The following is a 21,836-nucleotide window of genomic DNA, read 5'->3' as shown; positions in this document are numbered from 1 at the left end:
GCTGCCGCCCCAAGCCTCGCGCACCCGGTGGGACCTCCTGCCGGGCGCGCGAGGCTTGCAGGCATTCGCCCCATAAGACGCACCCCGATTTCCCCTTCATTTTTGGAGGGGAAAAAGTGCGTCTTATGGGGCGAAAAATACGGTAAGCTGTACATTTGCCATCTTGTTTAGAAGCCTGTGGCATCCACCAATTTCAGCATATAGTTAACTGTTTCCTGAAAGAATTCTAACACACCATTTGTTTTGCCAATTTTGTTGTAAAATAAAATCTTTTTCCCCCTGTTCTCTTCCCTAAATCTTCCAAGTGCCAGAGTTTTCTTAGGAATGCACCCCCCCAATTTAGCCAGTAGTAAGAGGGGACACGCCTCCTTCACAGAAAGATTTTGTGAACAGATAGACTAGAAAATTCTCCTTGTGGGAGAGTGCTTTCTATCTGGCGCTTATAGAAAGCTTGTCAGCCAAGAGGGCAACTATATAGTGTCTGCTTTTCTACAGAACTGTTCCACATTCAGGTCTGTGCTGTGCACACCCAAATGTCTGTCTGTGCAGAAGATGGAGAACTGTAGTTATAGGGAAAAAATGATTTTGGTTGTGAATTGGAGGAAGGGGATAGAGAGAGGGAATGCGCTTTTATTTTTACATACAAATGCAACAAAAAGAATAAGACAGCTTATGAAATATTTGTAGGCCTACCTAGTACAATGTGGAACGTTTGGTATTGGTAGTCCTGCATCAGGAACCAGCTTCAGTACCTTGAGCCCCCTAATAAGGGCTTGACAATAGATTGGTAAGTGTGCTTTTTTTAAAAAAAGAACTTGACTGTGTTCTATCCTGTGCCGTTTCAATATAGAATGTAGCATAATGTAATGGAAACACTAGAGCCAGGAAGGTGAAGTGTTTGCTTTTGAACTTTTCACTTAAAACTGCCTTCTTTTGAACCTGTCAAAGATACTGTTCTGCAATAGCCTTTGTTATTAGCCTGCTGCTATGTTCCCATTGATTATACAATGGAGCCGAACAGTTGGGCACTTTTACTTGGAAACTTAAAATGAAATATAGTGAAATAAATGATTACGTTTGTTTCAAGAGGAGTTTCCAGGGTCTGAGAAAGGAATCAAATATTATGTATTTCCTATGAAATAGAAAGCACTGCATTCCTCTATCCAGTTTCAAAACTGTATATGTGTTATTAGGAAGGAAACAAAAGGAAAGGGTTTGTTCGGGTGCTATTTTGGTCCTGGGATTCTACCCTTAGTGAACTTGGCAGTTGGACATCAGGTACTTGTAGTCCCTCACAGTTAGTAGAAGGTAACAAGTGAAGTGGGAGACCTTCATGTTGCATTTACTAAGCAATTATTTATCCAGCCCTTGATTTCAGCTTGAAAACACCAAGGCTAAGAAAAGGACTATTGTATTTCTGTTTGCTTCCCTGTTGTATGGTTCTCTTAGGTTTCCCCAGCTCAGTTTGAAGTGCCTAGTTTGTGGTCTTTTTACTCAAGAGTTCTTAGGCATGTATTGCTTAGCTGCCCATATTTTCTAAAAGCTTGACAAACTTTTTCCCGCGCACCTAGCCAGCTGTTCTTCTTTTCTGGGAGAAAACATTAAAACTGGCATGATCTTACTTTGCTTAATGGCGACAACAGGCTGCCTATCCTCTTCCTCAGACCCTGGGAACTAGTGGGTCCTGATTGCTGACAGAGGGCACTTTCATGTTGTACCTGATTAAAAGCTACTTGATATCTGAACTTGGACATGGCACAATGTGGCCAAGATATCATCGCACCATAAAACCTCTGTCCACTAGGACATATCTATACCTGTGCACCAGCCTCAACAACTGAAATTAGGATGCAACAATGCCAGGCACCCTAGACTCCATATTTTGGTGCCAGTTGCTTGTATAGTTGGGGCATTGTGGGCAGAACGCTAGAACCTGACTTGTACTTTGATCTATTAGAAGTTGGGGATCACAATGCTCTTTACGAAATAATGCTTAGATGGAAATAATTAATGCATGCCACTGTAAAGGTATCGCATGCACCTTAATTTTCATATTCCTTCTGCAATAGACAAAGATAATGGCAGTAGATGCTTGATGATGATGATGATGATGATGATGATGATGCAGAGCTGTCCCTGAAGCAGTTTTTTCAGTACCATGAATTGTTGAGAGTCCTTGAAAGATTTTCTTTTCTGAATCTCTCTTCATAACACATACATTTTTATGAAATACATTTCCTGCTATCTACCTTTATTTTTGCACTTCATCGGAGAAACCTCAGACACTGAGTTTTTGATTCATGAAATTCATGTGCCCTCTTAGAGATACTACTGTAGGTGGCATCAAATATAGTTTTCCTAACAAGATCATTTCTCATTTCCATCGTCACAGATTGTATCAACAGGTACGCATCTGTTATTTACCCTCATTTCTTCCTCTGCTTCAGCAACTTTTGACAAATGATATTTGAATACCTACTTTCGATGAATAATGATGTGCTGTGATGGTTTTGATGTCCATAAAAAAGCATTAGGTGTAATTGTTTCCAATATTGAAAATGGAAGATTGACTTTTCTTTTTTCTTTCATTATGTGATTTTTTTGCTGGCCTTACAGTAAATTATTTTCAGTGGAAGGTGGAAGCAAAAACCTATTTTCAATATATTTCTCTGCAGCCATTTTTAAATTACCTTTTGTGAAGGGGAAGAGATAACTAGAAAAAGAAGAAGCTATACATGTTGCCTTCTGATATCCTTATTCTTTCCCCTTTCTTTTCAGTTGTGCAGATTCTGTAATGCAGTATGAAGTCATTATTTAGAGGAAAGTTTTCATTTATTGGAAGAAAGGCTTCTGTGGTCTCTTCCCCCTCCCCTCTCAATTTGGCTGTAAACAAACAAACAAACTTATCAGCTTTTGAAACCATAGTGAATTAACATTTTTTTTAAAACAGCACAATACTCTGTTAAAGCAGAATCTCAAAACTGAAGATCAGAAAGTCAAGTTGACCCATTAGCAACTTATTGGATCACAGTACTGGTGTTGACATTCCCACTGTAGGTTTGAATGAATGAGACTGAATGTTCTTTATTGATTAGAGTCCGTATATTTAGAGAAATATAGGAAGTTGGTGACTGATCTGGGGAAGAACAGCTGCAAATGTCTAGGTTGTAGGGAGAGCTGAGAGTGACTGAGATGGCTGAATGCTAGAACGGAACTGGGCGGGAACTTTCAGAATAACAAGCTGTATTTTGAGGTTTATCTCTGCTAGTTGTTACCACAGGTATTACTCCTATTGAGAGTCACTGGCCTGGGTTGGAGAGAGGGATTCTTAGCTAATTATGTCAGTGCATGATCTTAAAAGCAGTGGAAGAAAGCTTGCAGAAGGAGACTTCCCCATCCCTTCCCTTCCATTGCTGCCCTCTGCACCCTACAGAAGCTTCTCCTGTGAGCACCAGAGGATCTTTCTGAACTATGTGGCTTGGCAGTGACCACTATGGGGAGGGAGAATCTTCCAGAGTAGTGCAGAGCTCATGTGGCTGAACAGAGCAAAAGGTTGTTGATCTCTTCCTGAACCCTTTGTCCCCCAATCGTCTGGTGTGTGTTGTCCTGCTTGTCAGCATTGCCAATTCTAAATGTCCACAATTGAATTTTTCAAAAATGAATGTAAGCTACCTCATTCTTTATTACTCTCCATATCCACCTTGTTGACCAGATAAACAGTTGACTAAACACACAAACCTGGCTTTGGCTTTAAATTTTGGGAGCAAAGGATTGGAAATCTGTTGCCAGTTCATGTTACCTTTCCCTAAAAGTGTTGCAGAAGCCCACCCATTTCTCTCTTACCACCTTAAGTAAAAACTCCTTGTCACTTCCTGTTTTGACTGTTACATCTGTCCCACCGCTTCTGCCTTTCATTTTTCCTTCCTGTACTTCAGTCCTCTGTCCTCCAACTTTGGTCACAAATCTTGCTCCTAAAAGCACTTTCGGGCAACACCTATGCCAGCCCTTCTCCTCTTTATGCTGAGAGTTGGTGGGGTTCTGCCTGATAAATCAGGAGGGAAATATTAAAAAGGGCAGTGCCCATATTCCAAAAGCCAGGGAGCAGGTGGAGACAGCCGAAAAAGATCTATATTCCTCTTATAATGAAAAATGGATGAATTGCCCATTTCAAAGCCCATATCTGTTTCCAGCATTTCATTCTCAGCTTGCCACCCTCACCTTTCCCCCATTTCTTTAATTCTCCAGTGGCATAATTCTGACCCATCACTAACTTTTTTAATTTGTCAACCCAGCTCACCTTGTCAATTTGCTATTCTCCTTTTGGCCTCCTAATGACCACTTTCTCATAACTGCCTGTACATTTCCCCACAATAAGAAGTTGTCACCAACCAAATAGAGGTTGTCTGACTAATGATGGACAATTATTTGTGCTTCTCTGTCAGCTTGAAGCTGCTGAATGAGAGCAGTGACACCAATACATGCTCAAGCTTGTACTCCGTTCTGGGATTTAAATAATGCCTTGTGGCCGCACTAAACATCTTAATACAAACTTTACCAAGTTGGTTTATGGGATCAAAGTGGAGAGACAGTCTGAAAGAAGAGCCTTGTATTTAGACTTTGTAGTTATTCTGATAAATTTCTAGTAGTTATAGTGAAAGAAGGGATATTATTATGCGGTCTTAGAAAAGCAGATGTACTTTTAAAGAAAAAAAACAAGTCTACACTGTAATTTTGTGGACCTAAAATCAACCCATGCATATAAAATAGAATGCCTACGTGGGCTTCCTATTCAAGACAACTCATGGATAATGGAATTAATTTATAGACCATTTAAATAGCATTCAGTTACTGAGGACTTGTGAAACCGACTTTAACAAGGCAGCAAAATTTGCATATACAAGTCAATAGAGTGAGTTTTTTTAAGCACACATGAGAACATTACTGTGGAAGCAGATGAAATTCTGAATAATTCTTTAGCATGGAGATATTTGCTGGGGTTGAAAATTTTGACTGAAACAAATGTGCAAAGCTTGTATAATAAAGCAGTCTTGACTGAAAGGCTTACAAAAGGGAAGAAAAACACAGGTAATGATTAATGTGCTAATATAAATAGTGGTAACACTTTCTGACAGCTGATTTGATTGCAGTTTATAGTGCCATTTTGTTTAATTATTCCTCTGAAGGATTATATATCAGATACATTCTTCATAAACAAGTCTTTGAAATGCCATGTTGTCAGTATTTTTTAAAAAGTCATTCACCGGTGGTTTAAAACATGGAAATATATGAAAATCCATTTATTTTCATTTCAGTACATCCTCGCTTCTTTGCGAGAGCCAGCGTGGTGTAGTGGTTAAGAGCGGTGGACTCGTAATCTGGGGAACCGGGTTCGATTCCCCGCTCCTCCACATGCAGCTGCTGGGTGACCTTGGGCCAGTCACACTTCTCTGAAGTCTCTCAGCCTCACTCACCTCACAGAGTGTTTGTTGTGGGGGAGGAAGGGAAAGGAGAATGTTAGCCGCTTTGAGACTCCTTAGGGTAGTGATAAAGCGGGATATCAAATCCAAACTCTTCTTCTTCTTCTTCTTCTTTGCAATTTTCATTGTCAATCTAAGAGATCATCAGGTTAATACTTCAAAGAAAATGTTCCTGTTACTTTTTCAAGGAGGTTACTTTGATTCTTTCTTGACTTTATAGAGTTCTAGTCAGTTTGATGGAGCAAAAAAGAATACAGAGTGACTGCTGTAAGGAAAAGTATACGTGATGGGATCTGGCCTCATTACCACACTGGAGAGCAGAGGAAGCTGCCTTATTCTGAGTCATACTGTTGATCCATCTAGCTCAGTAAGGAATCTTTCTCCTGTCCCTACCTGGAGACACCAGGGATTGAACATGGAACATTGAAGATGCTCTACCATTGGTGTCCTTGAAATAGGAGTACATTAGGACAGAAATAGGTGCTATTCACTTTTGAAAATGCTACATAGCAATTAATGGGAAACTACATATCCCATTGTACAGTGGATGCTCGGGTAGCGAACGTGATCTGTGCGGGAAGCATGTTCGCAACCCGCAGCATCCGCAACCCACAGCACCGTGTCTCCGCACGTGCAGGTTGCGATTTGGTGCTTCTAAGCGTGCGCAAAGCGCAGTTTAGTGCTTCTGCGCATGCGCAAGCGCCGAAACCCGCAAGCAACCCATTCCAGTACTTCTGGGTTTGGCGTGGTGCACAACCCGAAATTGCGCAACCTGAAGCATCTGTAACCCGAGGTATCACTGTATTTTCTTTCTCATTGTACTTTTTCTTTTATCCCATTTGTACGTGCACTGCTCTGGTTCGCCGGCTCCCTCAGCCAATAAAGCGAAATGAGCGCCACAACCCCAGAGTCGTCCGCAACTGGACTTTGGTGGTCAGGGGTCTCTTTACCTTTAGCTTACATATCCCATACCTACTAAAGATACCATTAAAAACTGCTGTGTGTGAGAGAGAGGCTTTTTACCTTTGGCCTAGGAAGCACTGTTCTTCATTTTAAAGGGGCTGCATTATAATAATGCAAAAAAGAAGCCCACAATTGTGAACTTGTGGAGTCAGGAAATGTAGTTCTCAACAATATTAATGTTAGTTGATGCCAGCAACAGTTATGCACGTATCTGTTGTATCAGGGCTGGTCATGTTCTTGGAAATTAGATCCTACTTTTTTGCAGGTACTGCTTGAAATACTACTTAAACCTGCAGAATCAGTTGGACCAAAGTTGACAGCAGTCTTTCTACTTACGAGTTCTCAACTCTTAGCTTTTCTGTCCTGCTCAATGCTAACTGTCTTATTTCTCTTCCTTCCTGGTTCTGAGTGACTTTGAAACAAAATTGCTATGTAGGGAGGGTGAATGCTCTAATTCTTATGGTAACTCATTCTCTCTGAAGTATTTAATTAAAAGCAGTTAGCCTCTCCTTTGTGTAACATTTCTGTTGAGACACTTGATGCAGAATGGCAGCTCTTTAAGAATCATTCCCTTGGGAAAAGTTGTCTACTGACATGCTTCTGAAGGTTGAACGGGATAAGTTGGGATTGCATCTAAAGTTCATTCTAACACTTTTTGTTCAGGTTTATATCTGAAGCTTTAAATTAAAGGGGCCTATAACCTTCTTATGAATTGAGCCTGAAAGCAAACTGGAAACCAGTGAACTTGTTTTGAAGCAGGAGTAATGTGACCCAGAAGCTACGCTGAACCAGAATTTTTGCTGTTACAATTGCATTTTGAATCACTTACAGCTTCCAAAGGTCTTCAGGGCTTTAAACACTTACCTTCTGCTGGAGCAGGACTTTTAAGAGTCCATGGATTTCATTTCTCAGCTTGACTTAAGGGGACTTTGTTCATATTCCTGGTGATCACTGATTGCACCTCAAATTCCCCCACAGTCTCACCCACCAGGTTCATGTACATGCTAAACATCATGGGGGACAAGACATAATCCTGTAACATCCTGGAATAATTTCCATGAGGCTAGATGGTTTCCTAGCATCACCTTCTGAAACCTTTCTGCTAAATAGTCTTGGAACAACTTTAAGTAGTGCCCCTAATCAGGAACTAGTGGCCTAGGAGTACTTAATGCTATTGAGACAGGCAGCAGAAGTAACAGTGTAATGCTCCCCATATCTTCTACCGACTGTCATCAGCAAATTGTGATTTAGTATGAATTGCATTTCCCAACTTAATTTGATTGTATAAAGGTCTTTGGCTTCTGACATCCGCTTCTGGGTATCAGAAGAATGAGCCATCTTGGAAATGAAACTGTTAGGTTCAAATAAATGAGAAACAAATAATTTCATAAGGAACAAGCAAACTTGTCAAAAGATGCTTAGTGATTCAAAATACAAATATCATTTATAAATAGCAAATATATGTCTCAACAATAGATATCTGAAATTATATTTGTCAAAATAAATATTACCGTATCCTCTTTAAGAGAGAATTGCTCAAATTAATTGATATGATTAGTTTTATAAATGAGGTTTCAAACATAACCAGCAAAACTCATTCAGTGTTCTTCAGGTTTCTCTCTCTATCTATCTATCTATCTATCTATCTCTCTAAACCTCATTTCCCTCTATGAGCCTAGTGAAGAGATGCTTCCAAAATGTGTTTCAGTGTGTCATACTATATATTGAATTTTTGTTCATGTGTGTCCAGCTGTTAAATAGATATTTACATGGAAAGGTAATAATGGCCAATAGGAAAATGTTGGAAGTAAAGAGATTTGTGCCAGATGAAATTTATGTGCTTGAATGGCTAACAGCCACTACTGTCATGTAATGCCTATTCCATAATAGAATGTTTACATGTGATCATTAGTGTAAACTCTTGCCATTGATGGGTTTTTTTTTAATGGATATTACTGGAACTTGCTTCATGTATGTTTAGCAGATGCTAACACTCAGTTTCTTCATCTGTAGAAAAAAGAACCCGTTTTCTGAATGTGCCAGAGAAAGGTCATTTTTAGGTTGACTAGTGTTTGATTTTTAAAAATATATTCTTTGCCATAAAGTTCCTTTACATAACTTTTTCTTTAAAAAGAAAAACTTTCTTTAAAAAACAGTGGTAGAGTTACCCTGAATTTAATAAAGGAAAGCATGCAATTTTGTATGTTATGATATCACACCTAAGCCTTAATTTTTGGATAGAAATTTGCTGTAGCATGCTTTTCACATCCTATTGTGTAGTAGCAGCTTACTCTTGAGATTATGTTCTTAGCATGTTGCTGATTGAATAGTCTCACTGAATCATCCCTTTAGGTCTATTCCTGCTAGCTCACAGAGGTTTTATAGGAATGTAGTATTTTGTAGACTAAACACTGGTGTGTATTTCTTGCTGCAGGATAAAAAATGGATTCTCAATCATGAAGATGTCACACTGGGAGAATTACTGGGCAAAGTAAGTAAACATCTGTTCTTAATGAGGAAAAGTACACCTTAGCCTTGGAGTATAGTTGTGATATTGAGGATGGTGGGCTTCTTCCACCACCTACTAAATAATAACATTGCTTTGTAGCAGAATTGCATTTTTTTAAAAAAAAAATCATATAATAGACCCAGTCAAAGTTAAGCAGATTTTAAGACCTATTTCAGTGAGAGAGGTTTAAGCACGAGGATAGAAAAGTGTTTAACTTGAGTAAAAAATATGTCCAAAGTTATCAATAATTTTAAAATAGCTTTGTTTTGTAATGCAAATATTACCGTACTTTTCTGTCCATAAGATGAGGGTTTTTAATATTAAAAATTAGCTTTAAAATTAGCCCTTGTCTTATACATGGGCAGTGCAGAAGGGGGTTGGGCGATTGGTCGCAGCCACGAGGAGGAGATTGTAAGTGGTGATAGTGTGGGTGATTGGTGGCTGCTGGAAGGGCTGCTGGTGATTTGGTGGCTGCGTGCCCTCGGCGACGCGTGCGATTGTCAGCGATTTTCCCAACCTGCCCTGCTGTGCATTATTAGTTTCATATCTTTACATAATTTCCTTTTCCACCATTGCTATTTGCTTTTTAGGTTTTTGCACATGTTTTCCCCTCACTCACCCCAATCTGCGGTTTTTGTTTTCTGAAATTCATACCATCATGGAATCGTAGTGTTGGATAATCTAGTCCAGCCTCCTGCAATACAGGAATTGCAACTAAATCATACATGACAGATGGCCATTTAACCTCTGTTTATAAACCTTCAAGTCCACCAGGCACAGCATGCTCTTGCCAGTATCAAAACAATGAAGGGGCAAAACTTACTTGCTAGAAGCTGTGAGACAACGCAGAATTTAGGGAGAGGAGCTCACATAGTGTCCAGTAACTAGCAAAGAAGAAGAAGAAGAAGAAGAAGAAGAAGAAGAAGAAGAAGAAGAAGAAGAAGAAGAAGAAGAAGAAGAAGAACAATGTCTCCAAACTGTTAACAACACATTAAAACATCAGCTAAAACAATCCTGAATAAAACATTACGGAAGAAAGTCAAATATAAACTATACATTCAAAGCAACATAATTAACAGGAAACTAATATATCTTAAAGATTTCAAAATAAAACATTACAAATGCGGTCAACTAGAGAATGTACATTTAACACAGCAAAGTTAACAAAACATTTTCAAAAAAACATTCAAAAGAAAACATTACTAAAAATATTTTTTGCTGCTGTGCAGATTTGCCAACCTAGCTTTGCCCAATTACCTGCAGACTTCTCTAAGTAAAGGAAGCAGCTGCAACCCTTCTTGCAGTTGCCAGTTTCTGTGACATGGTCCGAGCAGGATGTGTCTCTCCAGCCCCCAGTCACAGAGTGGTGTTTGGATGCTGGGCAGTAGCTGTCAGAATCTCTTGTATGCTCTGTATTAGTGTAAGCTCCAAGTGTTTGGGCAATGCCTCTCTGGGCATATTGCATATACAGAGTAGGGCTTTGCATTTAACCTAGGTGTGTGATATGAGGAATGTGGAACCTCCATATTGAGCGCTGCGGGTAATGAAAATAAGCCAGCTCATTCCTTTGTCTTCAGTTTTGAAACACACTGTAAACATTGTGGGTGAAATTCAGAGAACGTTAGATGCACATAAATCCTATTAAAATAAATGGGACTTAAGTGCATAACTGTAAGCTTATATCCCATGAACGTGAATGGTAATTATAGATGCCTAATTTTCTTTGGGTTGTACTGTACAGCTGCACCACAGAGCCTTGCCTGTGAACTCCCTGCACTCTTTTGTGTGTGAGCCAAATGCTGGGAGCACACTGCATGCACAGCAGTTTCCCATTGTACTTTTCTCTCACACAAGACAGTGGGAGGCTTCTGCATGTGTAGGATGTTTTCAGGTTTGTTTGGACATCATATGGAGATCTGCTAAGCATAATTTCTACTTACTCATCCATGTTATTAATGTCTGTGTTGACTAGGTAAGGTAAAGTAAGGTAAAGGACCCCTGAACGGTAAAGTAAGGATCCTCTCATTTATGCCCATGGATTGTATTTGGAGAAATAGTGGAAATATGCCTCCTCTTCTGCATATCTCCCTTTGCTCCCAATCAGTGCCAACCTTAAGATTTTTTGTGGATTGAAGGTAGAGGCCAAATGGTGTTTCCCTCCAACCCAACCCCCCCCCCACCTTGTTAGATTCCATTTACAGCTTTCATCTGTTCCCCACCACCACAACCTTGGCACAGTGTCACCTGAAATCACTTTCCCTTACTGCATGGTAGGGCCAGCCTTCCCGTAATGCAGGGGAAACTCAATTGTGTGATCCCACAGTTACATAGGGACACGGGTGGCACTGTGGGTTAAACCACAGAGCCTAGGACTTGCCGATCAGAAGGTCGGTGGTTTGAATCCCTGCGACACGGTGAGCTCCCGTTGCTCGGTCCCTGCTCCTGCCAACCTAGCAGTTTGAAAGAATGTCAAAGTGCAAGTAGATAAATAGGTACCGCTCCGGCGGGAAGGTAAACGGCATTTCCGTGTGCTGCTCTGGCTCGCCAGAAGCGGCTTAGTCATGCTGGCCACATGACCTGGAAGCTGTACGCCTGCTCCTTCGGCCAATAATGTGAGATGAACGCCGCAACCCCAGAGTCGGCCATGACTAGACCTTATGGTCAGGGGCCCCTTTACCTTGACCTTGACCTTACAGTTACATAAATATGGGATCTCTTGGTTTCTCCACTTGGGATGATCACGCAACAGAACATGTGAGCCTAAGACCAGCTCATGATACCTCTCTGGATGTGGCCTTAGGAAGCTTATTTCATCTGAGTTAAGGGATGACTTACAATTTTTCCCCATTTTTATAGTTGAGCATCTCTGTTACAAGGAACACCCAAATGCCATAGCTAAAATAGAATTAAAACATTTTTTAAAAAAAAAACAACAACCCTAAAATAAAACAGCACAATATAGAAAACAAGAAACAACCTCCTATTATATCGGCCTGCCAGAAATGTCAGCTGAAACAGTCATTTCCTCTCCACTTGTTGTGAACAGTGTTAGAAACAGAGATATGAAAGCTAGGAGCTAAATGGCACCTTAGTTATGGGCACAACAACAGAATATCTAGGCACGCTTTTTAAATAACAGGAGTACACAGCTGAAAATAAATGAACTGCAACTAAAATATTATGTTTGTTTTTCACATGGTCTGGTCATTCCCCTCCCCCTCCCTCTTAATATTCTTAAGAGGGTCTCTTCTCCAGTCTTCAGAGAGTAGCTGAAAGTGGGGAGGCAGAAAAATGTCCTCCTTCCCAAACAGAGGACTGTCCTCTGACATCCATTCAAATAGATTATAGTCCCGTATGAAGTAGGACACATGGCCACCGTAGCAGGACCTGACCTGTAAGCTCCTGCTGGGATCCAGGGCTTCTTACATTCTTGCAATGCTGGAAGGAGAGGCATTTCTGTAGCTCCCAGGCCACTCAGGTCCCTTGAGTACTGGGCCTAAGTTGTTAAAAAGAAGAAACTTAAAATCATCCATACCACCATGTTCTTTTCCTCAAAATACCGCCTCCTCAGTCTTGGACGAAACTGGATCATGTACCTCAAGGCTAGAATGGCTTAGATTAAAGTGATTTCACGGTGTGATTAAATTACTTCAAGTTGTGTTATTTCAGCTCCTCTACCTAATTATTCCATATCCTGTGGCAAATGTCAATAGAAGCAGGTCTACCAAACTTCCTGAACAACTTAGAAATCCAGTTATTTTTGTAAGTCCTATTCCTTCCTTCCTCTAGGACCATCAACTACACCCAAGTATAAAGTGAAATGCGTAGGTATTGGATGAAGAGCAATTGACAGCTAAGCTGATAGCTCTTAAGATGTCATCCCTTCTACCCCCTGGCTATTCTGCAAAAAGTTAAAACTGTCCAAGAAGCATCAGCCAAGGGAAATGACAGATGGACAATAATTCAGTTCCATTTGGTACAAACTATTAAGTAACCTTAATTTCAGCATTTTGCTAAATTATAAGAAATCTGGGCACACCTTCTGCCTTAATTTTTACTTGGTAGCAGATTCCTCATCCCAGTTGCCACCAACAAAGAGAGGGGCATTTTAGACTTCTCAACTCCTGCCTTGCCATTCATTTTAGTGGTATCAGTATTGCCACTTACAACTGTTTATGTGTTATGTTTTAATTCTCTGTGGCACTTTTCAGTGAAAAAGACCCCCAAGGAGACTCTCAAAGAAAATGCAAAACCCACACAATAAAACACAATTTACAAAAGTTTAAGACAATATCTTAGTGGCATATTCACATGCCCCCCCAATCCAAACACATCCTTTCATCTGCCTAAAAGCAAAATGGAGTTTCCCCAAAATGTCAAAGAAAGCAAAGCAACTTTCCTTGAGAGGGTCCCTACTCCTTAGGCAGCCGCCTTCTAAGCAGCAGCTCCTTATGAAGGTTTAGAAGGGAAAGCTCACCCCTGATGGCCCCAAACATACTCTGTCCCAGTAAATCACAAACCTTGCGCAAAACCTCCTTCTAGGCATCCTATTTATTGAGAGTTCATCTTGAACTCTTTGCAGCAAGTTTGTAGGGAGGTTATTTGATGTTGCATCACGCAGTTATTCACACATTACATTGCCTTTTCTCATTATGTTTAGGAGAAATTCTGAGTGGGTTGGGGGGGGGTAGATGGAAGTGGGTTTGTTCCACAAGTGTGCACACATGAACATGCCGGTATTTGCTTGAATCTCACCTACAAAACTGATGATCTGAAAGCAGCTGAAGTCTAAACAGAGGAGACCCTGATGCGAAGAGGGAGAGCAAAGAGGAGCGCTAGGATCCCCTAACAGGCTGGGTTCCTCTATTTTCTCCCACCATTAAGAGAAAATGTTTTTTCTTCCAATAAACAGAAGCTAGATGACTGGGACTAGTCATATACTTCCCCCTCTGAAGTCATGAAAAGGAGTTTGGGCTGGCCGCTATGCTTAGCTGCCTACAGAGAAGGAAAAGTGATGACGGGAAGGGAAGAGGGGGCATTGCAAGGCAGATAAGCAGGTGCAGTGGGGGAAGAGACTGCCTTAATGAAGTGTGCTTCTCCCACTCTTGTGTCAAAATCTTTTGTGAAACATTGCTAAGTTGCTTTTTCCGTGGTAGATGACTGGATGGAGCGAAGTACAAAATTAATGGGGTGTTCAGTCTATAAGGCATTAAACATTCATTATATAAAGGCAGTGTTTGACTAAAGCCTTGAGCTTGATTTCATCGGCTTTTCAAAAATGTTAAAGTAACATTTCTTCCCATAAGTTAAAAAGGGAAGTATCTATTTCCTTAACCCATGTGCGAGCTTATATAAGCATATTGTTAACTGACACAGCTGTGATATTTTCTGCACAGTGGAACTTTATTTTGCTGAGGAATGCCATTAAGTTTGTTTACTGACAATTTGTAATATCTGCAATTTCAGGGTAATTTTGGTGAAGTATATAAGGGAATATTGAAAGATAAAACTCCGGTTGCTGTGAAGACATGTAAAGAAGACCTTCCCCAGGAGCTGAAAATAAAGTTTTTATCAGAGGCCAGGTGAGTGGTGTAAATGTGAATAAATGGGCACTTGGGATCCATTACATACCTAAATTTAATGCAGGGAACAGGGAACAGTTCCTAGATTGTCTGAGACTAATCAATACTTTCCACTTCAAAATATATTTCAAATTAGCAGTGGTGGCGGAGGCCCTCCCTGAATTAATTCTCCCTGGAAGAAGTAAAATGTCATATGCAATCTGATATAATATCAAAGGTGAAAATAACCATCAACTGTTGATAGAAATTCCATATTGTGTAATATGCATACAATGGAAAACATTCCAAGTTAGATTATCTTACTGGGTCAATATTGTAGTAAGTGACATCAAGAAACTATTTTACCCTTACAAACAACTTGGACTGCATGGAATAGGTTTCTCTTTCTCTTTCTCTTTTCTTTTTTGCTAAGAAACCTGGAACTATAGCAATTATTCATTATGAATTATTTACTGAGGCTCAATTGACATCTTACAGTTTTTTGTGGTTTTTCTTCTTTAAGGATAAACCACCTAGAAAACTATCTCAAAACAGTACTTGGCTGAAATATTATACAACCTTTAATGTTTCTCTAGATTTAACCTCAGCCACAGTTTCCCAAGTGTGGCTTTGTGCAGTATAATAGTTAGATAGCTGTTTGTGGCACTTGGGTTTCATATCCTTGCACAGTTGTGCAGAACGTACCTCCCAGGGCTACTGAAGGATAAAATGTGAATTTGAGCTGAGCCTTGCCTGTGGGAGAAGCAGTTGGTTGAGGTCTGCCTATTCCTCACAGTCTTGATCTTTTTCTTCAGATCTTTAGTGATTTCAGTCACATTCCCTCCCCACCCTGGCCTGCCAAATCAAATGCGGAATGCATGGTATAAAGGGCGGGATGGTGAACCTGCAGTCTTCCAGATGTTGTTGGGCTACAGTTCCCATCAGCTCCTCCTATCAGTAGGGAGGATTAGAATTTGACAATGCTTGGAGAGCCACAGGTTCCCCATCCCTGGTATAAAGGTTCCATGTGCTCTCAAGTACATTGGGAGTCAAGGAGGAACAGCCATGGACATCTAACTCAGTGCCACTCTTGGCTGCTCTGTATGGATAGAGCCCCTATGTTTTTGTTCCTTGGCAAGGCAAAAGTCCTCTGCCCTCCACCCAGGAATCCAACAGCCCAGCTCTTTCTGTGTAGATTGCATGTGCAATTCATGGTAAGAACAAGTGTGTGACTAGGTGGGGGGTCTGTTAGGGGAGGAGAGCCCTGTAGAGGACAGAATCGTAGAATTGTAGAGTTGCTATGAAGATGTGCTATGCTAGTGGCAGCACTCCCACGCAGAGGAGGGGTGGGATGGATTGGGATATATACCTCTGTACTACTAGTGGATTTACTTGTCCATGCCATGAGGTATGGGAAGTATCAAGAGGTACTTGAATAGTGTGTGTAGCCTTGGGTCTTACGGAAGAGGCGGAGGAACAATACCAGAACTTCAAAGAGCAAGGGAGAAGGCAAGCATTAAGGTAGTGCAAAAAAAGAGTAGCCATTTGGTAACTTGTACAAACTGTCGTGCTATATCCTGATGACGATTGACTCAAAAGGTTTCGAGCAATCTTCAGGTAGTAAATTGCTGCTTTCTAATACCAGCTTGAAGCCCTGTTCTCCTGGCTCTTGCAATCATGAGCTCTCCTAGCATTGGGGAAGGGAGGGCATAACTGTACACCTGGGCTTTCCAGAACTATATGAGGAGCTAGATCATGACACGGCTTGTTAATTTGTTAATGAGAACATCTCTTTGGAGCTTAAGTTGAAAATGAATCAGTGTAACTTCTCTGTTCACATCTTTAAAATGATTAAGATGGTAGAAGGCACAGGTGTTGATTGCAACTGGAGAGTGAACACATGCCATTTGTCTTCATGGAAATGTTCGAATGTCTTCCAGGATTTTCTGCCTATTCTAAAGTAGTGAATATTTGCTTTCTATCTATTTTTACTTGTACGTACTTATGTCTGGTAGATGTTGATTAAAATAAATGGCACTCTAGCCCTATCACTTGCATGGTGGGGTAACGTAAATCTAAAGGGGACTATAGAGTCTCAACTTTAGCCCCACCCCTTTGTCACACTGCCCCTTACAGCTTCCCATATGTTCAGGGCAGATGTGTGCAGTGGAGAGTGTTTTGCACTCAAGTAGATTTCCCTGCACATTCTAGAAATCTGGTTGTGTTTGGTTCTAGATGATATGAGTGAACCTGTATAAATATTTATGATGTGTATTTTCCTGTTTGCTTAAATTGTGCTATGGTTGTGTTTAATTTTTTTTAAAGTTACCCTGGGATTCTTTATGTGAAACGTATTAGATAAAGTAAATGAATACATGCTCATGATCCCCTTTCATGTATGTTGTCACCGAGAAGAGCTTTAGTTTTATCATCTTTCTTAGTAAGAGGTGGTTTCAGTTGTACAATGTGATTCTTTTCGTGTTTACTGAAACTCATCTGAGTTTATTTTAGTCATGTAGATGCTCAGTAACTTTTTTCCTACATAACTGAAATCAAGTTGATACAATGACATGATAAAACCTTTGTACCCCTTTTTCAGAATACTCAAACAGTATGACCATCCGAATGTGGTAAAGCTTATAGGAGTTTGCACTCAAAGGCAACCTATATATATCGTTATGGAGCTTGTTCCAGGTAATGTGTTCATTTATTCTTATAGCATTCTTGTAGTACCCAGGTTTCTAATCCTCCCCATTTGTTTGGATATACTCATTGTCCTTCCTCTGCATCTTCTCAGTTTAAATAATCTGCTCTTTAGAGACAGAAAGGTCTCTGATATCCGCACACTATTTCAGAATCAAAGAATAATTTTGTTTTTACCAGCAGGTGGAGACAGTATCAAAGTCATAGCTCGTAGGCACATCCCATTGTAAATCAGTATGAATCATGGGAATATGTGCAATCTGCTGTTCCATGTTCATTCCACATACTGAATACATATGTGAAGAGCAAAAAGTAAAAGTCTTATTCTATAATATTAAATTAATCAGTAATTCAGTACCTCACTTTCACTTAAAAGGAACAGGGAAGTTCTCAATTAGGGTTAGGCTAGATACTGAACCTGTGTTCCCTGAGCTGTTCCTGGACTCCAGCTCCCATCAGTCCCAAGCAAGAAGGTTAATGGTCAAGGATATTGGGAGTTGTAGTCGAGCAGCACCTGGGCTACATCCCCATCCCTGGGTTTACATGTATTTTCAATGCTTTTGGTGCACGAATATTGTTGACTAGTTTAACTAGTCTATTTTTTTCTTCAAAGTTTCCCCCCTCACTTTGAGTTACAGGTGAGGAGGTGTTGTCATTGGAAGCAAGGTCAGTTGCTTTCTGTCTCATAATCTTTGCTGAACCTCGTGCCCCTTTTGCTAACAAAAAAATATTTTTGGAGAGAGAAGTGTGGAGAATATGCTGTTTCCATATAACTCACAAGATTAATATTCCATATGGTTCCTGAGTGCAAAACCAGGTGGAATTATAACACGGGGTAAGTGTTTATACCAAGGGTGCGGAACCTATGGGCCTTCAGATGTTGCTGGACTCCCAACTCCTATCAGGCCCAGCCAGCATGGCCAATGGTCAGGGATGATGGGAAATTTTGACCAACATCATCCAGAGGCCCTGGCTTCCTGGTTTATACAATTGGGATGTATCAGTCTTGAGTTGACTTTTTTTAAAGGGTTAATCTAGTTTTTTATGTTTTGTTCTCCATGGTGTACCCATGACCAAAGCAGCTCATGATCAATACCAAAATACAGCATCATAAACAAGGAGTTCATAACAAAACATATGAAGCAAATTCAAATAGGACAAAGTCAAGTAATCAGATTCAGTACTATAATGAATGATACTTTTAAATACAAAGGCACAATAAGAATGAATGGTTTGTGAAAAAAGAGAAAAAGTTAACCCAGTGTTTGCTACTACAGTAGTTGCAAGTCTTGCCTCAGCAGCCCAGTTTATATAACAGTCTGGCATGTCTAGGGCTGGGCTTCTCACCAGGCTGCATGGCTTGCAGCTGGCTCCTTCATTTCTCCTCTAAGAATGCAGCATTAAAAGAGAAAAGGCTGCTCTCCACCAAGAGCAGCAAGATGTTAGACCTTAATGACAACTATTTGTATTTTTATCTCATCCCACTAGTGTAAATAGTCTGGTAAAAAGATCTGAAGAACTCGCGGAAGCCTGGAGGGCAGCATGAGAGCTAGCCACCTTGTCACTTCCAATTTATATGATATTATTCCTATGGCAATGAAGCATCTGCCTTTGATTGGCTAAGGTGGTATGGTGACATGGAATGTTCATCTTGCAGTCCAGCTCCTGTGTAAGAAACGTTTTCAATTAGGCTGGATTAAATGCTTCGGCAGGGGCCGGTTGTGGAATGGAAAACGTCCCAGTGTGCAGAGAAGCCAAGGAGAAGCTCAGAGAAAAGGAGGCTAGAGGAAGGATGCATAGTTGGATTTGGGCTGGGAAGGGCAGAGAATAAAGCAACTGAGGCAAAAGGGAGCTATAGTAATGAGAATAGGAAAAAGAAACCGCATCCTAGTCTTTGGGCCGCATGGTGTGGAGGAACTGAATGATGTGAGAGTGAGTGCTAGGTAATTTGCTTAAGAAACATGGAGGGCAAGGGAAGTGGTTGCTTGGTCTAGAGCCTTGAGAAGGGAATTGTGCCAGGCATGGCTTCTGCTGTCACTGCAGCATTGTGACTTGACTTTCTTAAGGGTGCAACAGTTGGACCCAAAAAGCAGGAGGCAGGGCTGGATTTCGCGTACTGAAACCCAACATTCCCCAACCTTGTGCCCTTAAGATGTTTTGGACTACAATCCCCAAGAGTTCCAGCTGGCTTTGGCAATTGTCTGGGGTGATGGGAGTTCTAGTCCAAAATATCTCAAGGTCAACAAAAAGTTGCAGAAGGGTGGGATGGAGACTGGTAAAAAGTGTTAAAACCAAGAGGCAGGCAGCAGGATCAGAGTTAAAATAGAACAAGCCGAGGTTGGGAGCAGGGAAGTCTGAGGAAGAGTCTCAGGAATCAAGGTAACAACAGGGCACAGAAGGAAAACATGCACTTGCATCCAGGAAATCAGATAGAAACCTGGAACTGGAGAGTTAACCAGAAAGCAGCAACTCCCAGGACTGTAATTGCTTCCACATACAAAGGACATGAGCACGGCGAGGGATGGGGGTCAGGAAGCAGTTGCTCAGGTTTCAGTCCTATGTAGCTGAAATGATAACTCAGCAGCCATGTTTCTCTAAACACGACACTTCTCTTTTTTTAAAAAAATATCTTTTTATTGGTTTTACAAAAATTTTTATAGACAATACAAACAAAGAAACAAACAAACATGTATAATTTCATATCCTTTTTTTCATAAACCTCACTTCTCCGACTCCCCCAAACCTCCCCTTTCTACATCCCAATTTCCAAAATTATTTCAGCAAATCCTAACACTTATTTTAATCCAATTTGTGCCTTATTTATTCTTTTCTTTTACTTAATCTTATGCCGCTGTAATCCCCTTTTTTCTAAAACCTCAACATTTTAGCATTCATTAATTTTATAATATTTCTTAAGATAGATTTTAAATTTTTTCCAATCTTCATCCGCCGTCTCTTTCCCCTGATCACGGATTCTGCCGGTCATTTCAGCCAATGCCATATAGTCTATCACCTTCATCTGCCATTCTTCCAGGGTGGGTAGATCTTGGGTCTTCCAATGCTTTGCGATGAGTATTCTTGCTGCTGTAGTAGCGTACATAAAAAAGTTCTATCTTTCTTTGGCACCAATTGGCCGACAATGCCCAAGAGAAAGGCCTCTGGTTTCTTAGGGAAAGTACATTTAAGTACCTTTTTCATTTCATTATATATCATTTCCCAGAAAAGCTTAATCTTCGGGCACGTCCACCAAAGGTGATAGAAAGTACCTTCAGTTTCTTTACACTTCCAACACTTATTGTCAGGCAAATGGTAGATTTTTGCTAGCTTGACTGGGGTCATGTACCACCTATAGATCATTTTCATAATATTTTCTTTTAAGGCATTACATGCCGTAAATTTTAAGCCGGTGGTCCACAACTGTTCCCAGTCAGCAAACATAATATTATGACCAATATCCTGTGCCCACTTAATCATAGCTGATTTAACTGTTTCATCTTGTGTATTCCATTTCAGCAACAAGTTATACATTCTTGACAAATTCTTAGCATTGGGTTCTAACAGTTCAGTTTCTAATTTTGATTTCTCCACCTGGAAGCCAATTTTCCTGTCTTGTTTATAAACCTCCATTATTTGATAATAATGGAGCCAATCTCGTACTTTAGTTTTCAATTTCTCATGACTCTGTAGCTTCAATTTGTCTAAACACGACACTTCTCAGCCAGTGTGACTTCAATTGTTTCTGCCCTCAACTCTGTTTAGGATTATGAGCACATGGCTGCTTTGTTTGTGGCACATGCTTCTCCTTGCCCACTCCCTTCTCTTATTGGTGGCAAATAGATATTCTCAGCCTTTTTTTCTGTAAGTAGAAGCTGCCATTTGGCCCATGGCAGCAATCATAAATGTGGTTTGAAAGATGCCAAGCAAAGTTCTACTCATAGCGAGTGATTCAGATGATCTGTCAGGAGTTGCAGTGGCAAGGAACTGCCACAAGCAGAGTAGTCCTATAAGGTCATAAATACAGCTGAGGTATCCGTCTGAGTTGGGGGACTCATGACACAATTTCAATGTTTTTTCTTTATTATAATGTGCTCAAAGAAGTACTAAATTTAAGGTGGACTGGGCAGAAAAAAAGTATTCTTGAAAGGACGAAGAAGTGGGGATCCCCTTAATGAAATATTTTAGGGTATGTATTTTGAAACCATTTTTCTGCCTTCTGTGCCTGTTAGCTGGGAACCAATCACATAATACTGTTTTTAATTTGTAGCTTTTAAATGTGTATGGTTTTCATATGGTTTAATATAGATGCAGCCCCTACTGAATCACTGGTTTGTTTTTTAGTGTCAGCATATAACTGCAAAATTCATGCCAGTGTGCTTTTTATAGCTTTAATATTTCAAAGCTTATTCCTTTTGATTTCATCCATCAAAATATTGCTGATACAGCATTAGCCATTTGTGGATACTTTAAAATAGTATTCCATAATGCTTTGTTTGGTTGCTCTAATGTTTCATTTGGTGCCTAATATTCCAAAACAAATGAGGACGGGAGAGCATAAGCTGACCACTTATTATCATGGTGAATAATCATTAATTGTTTGAAATGGGAGCCAGATATTTCAATTTG

General features: G+C 40.3%; 1 protein-coding gene across 4 annotated transcripts in view; it reads left to right on the top strand.

Annotated features, from left to right (window-relative positions):
- The window catches only part of FER (FER tyrosine kinase), a 168,106-nt gene that overhangs the window by 85,933 nt on the left and 60,337 nt on the right, over nt 1-21,836 (top strand). For all 4 annotated transcript variants that reach the window (XR_014013104.1, XM_081213663.1, XM_081213662.1 and 1 more), the window contains exons 14-16: nt 8,875-8,931; nt 14,416-14,531; nt 17,110-17,204. Coding sequence is in view for 3 of the 4 variants with exons in the window: in XM_081213663.1 (XP_081069789.1) it covers nt 8,875-8,931; nt 14,416-14,531; nt 17,110-17,204 (268 nt within the window). In the remaining variant the exon portion in view is untranslated. The remainder of the gene's footprint in view (nt 1-8,874; nt 8,932-14,415; nt 14,532-17,109; nt 17,205-21,836) is intronic.

The sequence above is a fragment of the Podarcis bocagei genome (assembly GCF_964188305.1).
Source record: "Podarcis bocagei genome assembly, chromosome: 11".
In the NCBI taxonomy this organism is placed as follows: domain Eukaryota; kingdom Metazoa; phylum Chordata; class Lepidosauria; order Squamata; family Lacertidae; genus Podarcis; species Podarcis bocagei.
The sequence above is the reverse complement of the archived record's forward strand: the minus strand, read 5'-3'. Positions and strand labels throughout refer to the sequence as shown.